The following is a 9,982-nucleotide window of genomic DNA, read 5'->3' as shown; positions in this document are numbered from 1 at the left end:
CTTAGAAGACGAGTGGGCATTCATCAGTTCAAGTAAAAGAGAACGTCATTTTAAGAAAGAGAAAAACATGGTCAAAGGTACTGAGTATGACAAAACATGATGAAGGGTTTTAGGAAATTATAGGGTGGATAGGAAGGGTATAGATATGGACTATCAGGCAAAATGTGGAAGCTATGTAGAACCAAGCCAGATTCTCCTGGGCTTTATTCCAAAGGGGTTGGACACTTTCTTGTGGGTAACAGGGGACCAGAGTGATATCTAAGCAGTAGAGTGCCATCAGTGGTTAGCTTTTAGGAAGGTAATTTATGAGATAAGGAGGATGGGGAGTGGGGCAGGGGAAGGAGTAAAGAGAGGCAAGATCAGCAAGTGGTGACAAAAAGACCAGCCCACCAGTACGGAGGCTGTTTATTATATTAGCTTTGAATAGAAAACTAAAAATTACATTCATGCTGACCTGTGCTCCAGGAGAAAACAATTGCTCCAGAGCAGTAAAATGAGTTTTCAGTTTTAACTCAATTGCTATCTACTTTACATTTTTCTTTCCATTCAATTGCAGCCTCTATGGACTTTCTCTGATTTTGGTGTAATTCTAAAAGGTATTAATTCAGAGATCACAATGAAAGAAAACAGAATTCACTATAAGAGCATTAAACAGCAAAAATCCCTTTTTATATTTAAGGGTAAAGTTCATTGAATGTAAAACTGTAAGGAAAATTTATGAGCCAAATGACATTTCATTGACATGTATAGAGAAATATGAAGAAAAAATGATTGGAAATACAAGGATAAATTGACACAACTACAATAATAGTAAATTGGGGATTTTGAAACATTGCTATTTCTTTGACAAAGCAAGTTAGAAAAATGATAAATAAAGACTCAGGTTATAACCTATTCTAATCAAGATTACCAGTGACTTGCACACTGCAAAATCCAGTAGTCAATTCTTAGTCTTCAGCTTACCTGACTTTTCTCAGTAGAATTTGAGACAATTGACCACACTCTTTTCTTTGAAATATTTTCTTCACTTGGCTTTTGGATTTTCCTCCAACCTCATTGGCTGCTTCTCCTCAGCTCTCTTTGCTGAGTCCTCCTCAACTCTTTGACCTCTAAATGTTGGAGTGTCCCAGAGCAGCTCTTCCTGAATTAAACTTGCTATCTAGGTGACCTCATCCAGACTAGTGTGTTAAATACTATCTAGATGCTGATAATGCATATTTACATATTCAGCCTGGATTTCCCCCTGATTTCCATATGTCAGCTTTTTCTCTGACATTTCCATGCTGATAGTGCATGTACAACTCAAACTTAGCACAATTACAGAGTAAACTCCTGATCCACTCCTAGTTCCAAACTTGCATCTCCCTCTGTCTTGTCCATCCTTTTGTTCACTAAAGCCAGAAACCTTGGAGTCATCGATGACTCCTCTCTTTCTTCCATATCCCCCCACATTTAATCCATGAGCAAAGCTTGTCTGTTCTACCTTCAAAGTCTACCCAGAATTTGACAATCTCTTGATGCCTCCGTTACAAGCCACAATCATACCTCACCTGGATTATTGTAAAGGCTTCCTAATTGGTCTCCTTACAAGTACTATTGCCCCAATCCCAGCTCTATTCTCAATGCAGTAATTAAAGTGATCCTTTATATGTAAGTATATTATGTCACTTTTTCACTCAAAACCTTCTAGTATCTTCTCATATCACTCAGAGTAAAATGTGAAGCCTGTACAAATACCCTACATGATGGTGTCTTTCTGACATTTTGTCTTACTCCTCTGCTCAGGCACAATGGCTTCCTTGCTGTTCTGCAAGTTGTCAGTTAGTTTTCTCTCAGTGCTTTCCCCTTGTGATTCTTCTTGCTTGGAAAACCCTCAGACATGTGTGAAGTTCATTCCATCATCAACCTCGAACTTCTACTCACTGTCACCTGCTGGATGATGACGTCTTCCTCGACTGCCCTATTTGAAGTCACACCACCATCTCTATTCCCCACACCACTTATTGCTGTTTGATAAACACTAGATTTTACTTGCTTATTTATTTTGTGTCTACCCCTACTAGAGTGTAAATTGCATGAGGATATGGATTTTTGTCTGTCTTGTTCACTTCTGTTATTCTCAGCATAAAGAACAGTGCCTGGGACATAATAGGTGTTCTAGAAATATTTTTTTGAAAATGTTGATGAACACCACATGCTGAGGGCTATATTTTCTTATAATGAGGTGAACTAGAAGGGGTTGCTAGCTCCATCTTCTAAAAGCCACCCTAGGGAGAGAGAGAAAGGCATAGGCCTAAGAAATTAACATAAAAACACAAGAAACCACTGGGGAAGTTAAAGACTCAAGAACTCGTATGAGGGGCCAACCCTGCTGTGCACTCGGGAGGGTGCGCAGTAGCGCTCCCGCCGCGGGTTCGAATCCTATATAGGGATGGCCGGTGCGCTCGCTGGCTGAGCGCGGTGCAGCCGGTCACCAAAAAAAAAAAAAAAAAAAGGAAAAAGAAAAAAGAACTCGTATGAGTGTGGAACGGGGACTAGGGAGTGGTGGCAGTCTAGGGTAGCTGACTTAGAAGAGGGTGGACAGGTTTGGGGAGGTGGATAGACTTTAACTTGTGCTTTTGGCTACACACTAAATTGCAAAGAGGACTGTCACTTCCCTCACTGCTGCTGTGAAATATAAATCAGAAGCAGTAGCTCAAATTGTCTGATGTCCACAGGATGATATCAGGGTAAGGCTAAAACTCCTGCTGCAACAAGATGGTGAAAACAGGTGAGCGTAGGCCAGACACTCTTAATAATCAGTTCTTCCAACCTCTCTCCTTCCTACTCTCCCAAGACTGGTAGATTACCATATAAGGAATTTGTCTTCTTCCAATGGATGCTGCTTTGAAAGAGTTAAGGGAGATTCCAGGGAATTGCTTGATAGTATGGAATTAAGTTAGCAATCAGCAGCAGTAAGATTTTTAAAAAATCCACAAATATTCATGAAATTACATGCTTCTAAACCACTCATGAATCAAACAAGAAATCAAAAGCATATTTAAGAATATTTTAAACTGAATGAAAATGAAAAACAATGTGTCAGAATTTGTGGGACCCCACTGAAACAGTACTTAAAGGAAATTTACACCCTAAAGGCCAATATTAGAAGAGAATATCGATCTCAAACCAATGATATTGGCTTCTCCCTTAAGAAGCTAGAAAAGAAAGAGCAAATTAAAAACATAGTAAGCAGAAGAAAGGAAATAATAAAGATCAAAGCAGAAATCAAGAAAGTGGAAAACCGAAAAAAACAATATATAAAATCAATGAATCCAAATGCTGGTTCTTTGAGATTAACAACATTGATAAACCTCTAGCTAGATTTATCAGGGAACAAAAGGGAAAAAATCACAAGTTACCAATATCAGGAATGAGAAAGGTGACATCACCAAAAATAAAATGACAAAGGAATATTAAATGATATCAAATTAAACTGATAAGGGAATATTATAAAAACACATTATTCCAATAAATTCACTGACTTAAATGAAATTAACAAAATCCTTGAAAGACACACACCACCAAAGCTCACTCAAGAAAAAAATCTAACCTGATTATTTCTACATCTATTTAAAAATAAAAATTTTAGTTAAAATCATACCCACAAAGAAAACTCTAGGCTTCATTGGTAGATTCTACTAAATATATAAGGAAGAAATAATACTAATTCTACACAAACTCTTCCAAAAAATTGAAGAGAACGGAATATTTTTCAATTCATTCTATGAGGCCAGTATCACACTGACACCAAAACCAAACAGATAGATATTACACAAAGAGAAAACTGTGGACCAGTATCTCTTGTGATTAGGGATCAGCGAAGTTTTCTATAGAGGATTAGATAAATATTTCAGGCTTTCCTGGCCATTTACAGTTCCTCTTCCTCCTCCTCCTCCTCTTACTAACTTACTGGCAAAAGTAAGCACATAGTCAAATTCAGAATACTCTAGTACTGTAATGATGGTGTGTAAGTCAATTACGTCTCTAATACCGAAGTTAAAAGTCAAAAGTATTACAAACAACTATAATGACAATAATTTGTTAAAGGACACTTTATCTTTCCTCTCTTTGATAACAGTCATCCTAACGGGTGTGAGAGTATATCTAATTGTGGTTTTAATTTGCATTTTCCTGATGATTAGTGATATTGAGCACCTTTTCATATACCTAGTGGTCAGGAAAAGGTCGATTTAGGTCCTTTGCCCATTTTTTAATCAGATTATTATTTTTTTCTGTTTCTATGGATTTCTCATATACTTTTTGATATTAACACCTTATCACATATAGGATTTGCAAATACTTTCTCTTTTCTTTCATTGTATAGGTTGTCTTTCATTTTATTGGTGGTTTTTTCCTTTGTTATGCTGAAGCTTATTGGTTTGATGTCGTCCCACGTTTTTGCTTTTTGGTTTTTTTGCTTTTGTTGCCTGTGCTTTTGGTATCACATTCAAAAAATCATTGCCAAGACCAACATCAAGAAGCTTTTCCCTTATATTTTCTAACTTGAATTATTTTACAGTCTCATGTCTCACAGTTCAATCTTTAATCCATTTCAAGTTGATTTTTCTGTACGATTTAAGATAAGGGTCTAATTTTATTCTCTTGCATATGGATATCCAGTTTCCCAGCACTGGTTGTTGAGAGACTTTTCTTTCCTCATTGCATATTTATGTTCTTAGTAAAAGAATATAATTTGAGTGATTGATTCAAATGCTGTGAATGTTTTTAGGACTACTAATTCTTATTATAAACTTGTTTTCCAAAAGCTTTGATTATATGGGCACTTGTTTTGCTATATGTTTACCAGAATTAGGTATTTTTATTGTTTTCTTTGTTCTAATTCTATCGAATATATACAATTTATTATTTTTAAGTTTAACTTTCTTTGTTTACTAGCGAAGTTTAACATCCTTCTAGTTGTATTTCTTTGGTGAATTATCTATTTTAGTACTTTTTCCTTTAACATTTACAGTATTTCAAGATTGTTTTTTTGGTTGTCTATTTAATTAGGTATTGTGCATACTTAATCTGTGGACTTTTTACTTAACTCAGTAGATTTTTTCCAGTGAAAAGCAGAGGTAGTGTTTTTCTAGTTAATAATTAGCAAGAAATTCTGCAGTGTGATTGAATATACAGTATTTCAGAAACAGATTCAACAGGTTACTTTTTTACTAGTAATGTCCAAGAATAATGTAAAAATTTAATTTTCCTCAGTCACATTACTTTCTTTTGTGAATGTTATTCCATAAAACAAAATGAAACAGTTGCAAGTTACAGGTTTTGTTTTTTTCTTTTGACTGAATCCCTAACCCTGCCCACAAAGCCTCAGGATGTAGGTAAGAAATTTACTTGTGTATCAGTTAAGGAATGACTAAATTAGGGTAATTTCTGTTTTTTTAACTTTGTTTTTATTAAATTTAATTCTTCATGAGTTTTGTTCTCCCTGTAGCTAGTTTATATATACTGAGCAGTTATCCTAAACTAACCATTCCAGAATTTGTATTTTGGTGATCACATTACCCAATCTGTAGGCAGAGAGAGTTATCGCATCTAGAAAATGGTCAGCGGCTTATGGCAGGATAGAAAGTGTTGCTGGGAGAAACAATTTGGATTTCAAAACTAGTATTTCTTGCAAATGAGTACAGTGGAAAATAGAGAGGAACTGTAATTTTTGTAGAACATTTGATTGTCCAACATATCTCCTGACTACATGGTAAACACCTTTAGAATATACAGGATCCTGCTTCCTCCTTCAACTGTTCAGTCTGTATATCTCCCCCACCCCCAATACTCCTCCAAGCCTGGCCAAGGTAGTGTCAGCCTGGAGAAAGGGATGACTTTTGTATTTCTTCCATCTAAAGGGAGAACATTCTGAAATTCATTTGTCCAGAGAAAATGTCTTTTTGTAATACCTCTTGCCTGGAAGGAGCTCCTTTTTATAACTTGCACAAAGGTGCCTTAAGCATTGCAGTGGCCCTGAAGGTGTGGGTTGTGTCTTATTCAATTTGACATGCATCCCCCCACCCCCCAGCCTCCTCTCAGTGCCCCCTAGTGAGAACAGTCACAGGACTTATAGAGAGTGGTCATTCTTGAGTTCTCTCTCTTTTCCCCTTGCAACAATCTATTTCAAATCCTATGGATTTTTGTCTTTCATATCTTTTACATCTATGTTTTTCTTTTCATTTCTGTTACTCCTATCAAAATTCAGATCTTGCTGATTTCTTGATTGCACAAGTCTAGTAATGGCCTTCTTACTTTTTCCCATCCACCCATTCTTCCATTTATTCAATAAATAGTTCTTGTCACTTTCTATTCGTCAGGCACCATGGGAGGTCTCAGCGCATTAGATATATCACTACCTGACTGGTAGTTCTTAGCATATAGAAATGACCATATTACTATCCTACATAAATATTTTTAATAGCTCTCCATGGCTTCCAATTGAAGCCCAAATTCTTCAGCTTTATATGCAAGACCCCCGTAATGGGCACCCAGGCTCTTTCTATCATAGGTCCCATTATTCCTCTGCATGAGCCACTTTTTCACAGAGATGGATTGACTTTCCCTAAGTACATCTCAAGAGTTCTCACCTTCGTGCTTTTACTCATATCATTATCTTCACACAGAAAGACAGGGCTTCTTATTTTTCTTCCAGGTGAATCTTTTTCATTTTTTTAGACTCACCTCATATGCCATTCACCCCGCCATCCTTTTCTGGTTTCTCACCCAGGACTCATAAAGTACTCCTGTCAAATACTTAACCACATTCTAAATCGGATTATGGTCACTTGCATAAGTCACTTCCACTATGAGAGCATTTGGGAACGTGAGGTCTGGGGGAGATGTCTTAGTCATTGTTGGTTGCCTCATAGGGTCCAGAACAGTACTTTGCAAAATATAAGGACTCCATCAATGCAGTCTATGTGGACAAACATAAATGTACTCTGTTTAGCACATGCTCACTGGGAGGCAATCCATGATTTTAGGTGAGTCTGAAGATCACCTAAATATTTGTGTCTGACAAACATTATAAACTGTGCTGGCCACCAGTATGCCATGGCATTTCTCATCAGGCCTGACATGGCATCACATTACCTGTCAGTTAATCTTCGTATTACTTCTCTAGTCAAAATGATAGACTTTTACCATGGAAATGGTGCTTGTATTTAACATTTGTGTCTGGGGAGCTATCAATGCCAAATCTAAAGTCTGGTCAGTTTGAGATTAATTCAAATCAATTTAATTTAATGAATATTTCTTGAGCACATAATCAGCTGTGATTAAGATCTCATATTTGGTTCATAGGACTTCTCTCCTTCTTGTTAAATATGCCAAATTATTTTCTACCATTAGTATTCTATTTTACACTTCTATATGTACATTTAAATGTCATGTATAGTCATTTATTGGGAAAATGTTAAAATGCCAGGATATGTAATAACCTGAATATCCTTGTTTTTCAGATTACTTCAGTGTTACTCAGAAATTTTTAGAAGAGAACGTTGGATACCTATGAGTTTTGTTAAACTTCTTTTGATGATGATGTTTAGTGTAATCTTATCTGACATATTCCAGAAGTGTTAATGTTTCTCAAAAGTAATTTAAGTAATAGAAACCATATCAAAAAAGTAAATACTGCATTAATTATAAAATTCAGGTGAGGCAATTAAACTGTCAAGAAGTTGTAAAATGTATAGCCTTCACACTTAGACAATTTCCTGAAGCTAGTCAGCAAGTAGATGTTCTTGTAAGTTTTTGTTGGACATAAACACAATTCTGCAGATGATCATTGTGGGCCCTGTGTAAACTGTTGCAGTGCTGTCATTGCATTTGCTCGACTCGTTCAGGAAGCAACTTTTGAAGAAGTGGAAATAATGCTGAAAGCCGTGGTGGAATACACAGATAAGTGCTTGGTTGGTAAGACACTCCAAGAATGTTCAAAATCAGCTGTGAGTTAATTGCTTACATTTCTTAAACACACAAGATTATTTGCCAACACTGAGAATTTCTGGCTTGAAAATATGAAAAGAAAGATACTCTACGCACATCATTTTTATTTTGCCTAATCCAGGTATTTAGGATGGGTACTTTCCTCATATGAACTGCAATTCTGTATTATGAAGCACAGGAAGACTTGACTATGTACTTGCAGTATGTATGCATGCATATGCCTTAGGTATACAGTATACCATATGTATACAGGCAGAAAAGGCAGCCAACAGCCTGAACACTCCCATGAAAGTACAGAAGTACCCTCCTTAGCTGCCTCCATCAATATTTACTCTATTGTCACACCGTTTTTCTAGGTCTCCTTCAAATAGACCCACCATCTGTACCTCTAGAAAACTACTACTAAACACCACTACTAAACGCTTTAGCAGTACATAAGTGTACTGACCTTGCCACCTTGGGAGATGAGGAGAAAAGCCATGAAGGAAGGGAAATGTAGCAGCAAAGAAAGAATAAGAGGTTAAGAAGTCTTGTGATAGGATAGTGAAAGTTCCCAAAGTGTGGGATGGTTGTCATGGGTGTGGGCAAAGAGCGTTGGTGGGAATAGTAGGAAAATTGAAAACTCTTTCCCAAACTGTAATGCTGATCATCTATTGTGTCCATCATGTTTTCCCAGAAGGTAGAAAAGCTTTACCATGACTAAAAACGGTAGTTTTCTTCTCTGTTGTCCAGAATACTGTTTTACAGGAAACAATATGTGCTATGGAGGGGTTGCCACAAAAGTATAATTTTTCACACTGCTGCAGTAAGGTTGACATTGAAAGAAGACTTTGCTTCCTCTATAACAAGAAAGCTGATGTAGGATTTCTGCCTCTTTTTCCTACTCTAGATCCTGAAGAGAAATGCCAGGCTTATAAAAATAACAGAATCTTTTCTAAATCAGTAAGTTTAATTTTAATACAAAAATGATGTAATTGGAAAAGTATTCTTAGGTTAAATCTAATATATAATATATATCTCAAAGAAACATGGCTGGGTTCATTGACTGATTCATTCATTAATTCAGTATGTATTATGTATTTGATTCTGTGCTCAGTGGTAAGGATACAAGTATGAGTAAGATATGGACCATGCTGTCAAGACCTTTATGTTAGTAATGTGTATCTACTAATGTGATAAGCCCTAGAACAGAGGTGTGTGCACAGTGTTAAATTGCCAGGAAGCAAAGCAGAGGAAATAATATATGCATCTCCAAAAGAAGTTGTAGCTCTTACCACAGGCAGTCACTAAATTGCAGGATGTTTAGCAAAAAAAAAAAAAAAAATCTGTTTTCAATAGTGCAGTAACTGCAGAAGCAAAGACTTTTTCTGGAGAGCTGGTGTGCCCATTGAAACCCAAATCACAAGTTTATTTGAACATAGGTAAATCTGACCCCTGAAATCTCAAATGGAGTGTGTATAGACAGTGTTCTTTGAGCATGGAAGGGAGAAGTGCTGACCACCTGGCTGCAGGGGAGGAAAGGAGACTAGTCAGAGCTCAGCGTTCAGGACTAGAACAGCAACGTCACCCTTACTTTGGAATTAGCAAATTCCTTGATAAGGACTTTAAAGGACTCTTACTGGGAATTGAATAATGCTGCCTTATATTGAAGTTTTTATAATGAAAAAAGTTTCATTGTTTTACCTTCAGTTTTACAATTTGCTCTTCTTGTCTCCTCCTATCTTTTCTTTTCCTTTCCTTTCCCATCCCTTTCCTTTCCTTGTCTACCATTCCTTTTCTTTTCTTCCCTTCCCCTTCTTCTCTCCTTTTTTTAAAATAATTATTTTCTTTATAGCTGTATGTATGAAATTGCCGGAAGGAACCCCTTTGTCTTCACCCCTACACTTCTAGCTGTTGCTGCTGGTTTTGAGGAGGTGGCTAAAACACGTTGCAAAGAACAACACAAAGCCAACTGCTTTTTTTTTTTTTTTTTTTTTTGGTTTTTTTTTTG

The 9,982-nt window shown here is 36.5% G+C and overlaps 1 protein-coding gene across 1 annotated transcript in view; it reads left to right on the top strand.

Moving 5' to 3' along the window:
- The first annotated feature begins 5,297 nt into the window (after positions 1–5,297).
- AFM (afamin) overlaps positions 5,298–9,982 on the top strand; it is a 20,553-nt gene continuing 15,868 nt past the window's right edge. The window contains 5 exon segments of the mRNA XM_008573821.1: positions 5,298–5,331; positions 5,334–5,378; positions 7,506–7,563; positions 7,859–7,991; positions 8,725–8,918. Coding sequence (XP_008572043.1) covers positions 5,298–5,331; positions 5,334–5,378; positions 7,506–7,563; positions 7,859–7,991; positions 8,725–8,918 — 464 coding nt within the window.

Source organism: Galeopterus variegatus, unplaced genomic scaffold (assembly GCF_000696425.1).
Source record: "Galeopterus variegatus unplaced genomic scaffold, G_variegatus-3.0.2 Scaffold967, whole genome shotgun sequence".
NCBI lineage: Eukaryota > Metazoa > Chordata > Mammalia > Dermoptera > Cynocephalidae > Galeopterus > Galeopterus variegatus.
This window is presented reverse-complemented; position numbering and strand designations above follow the sequence as displayed.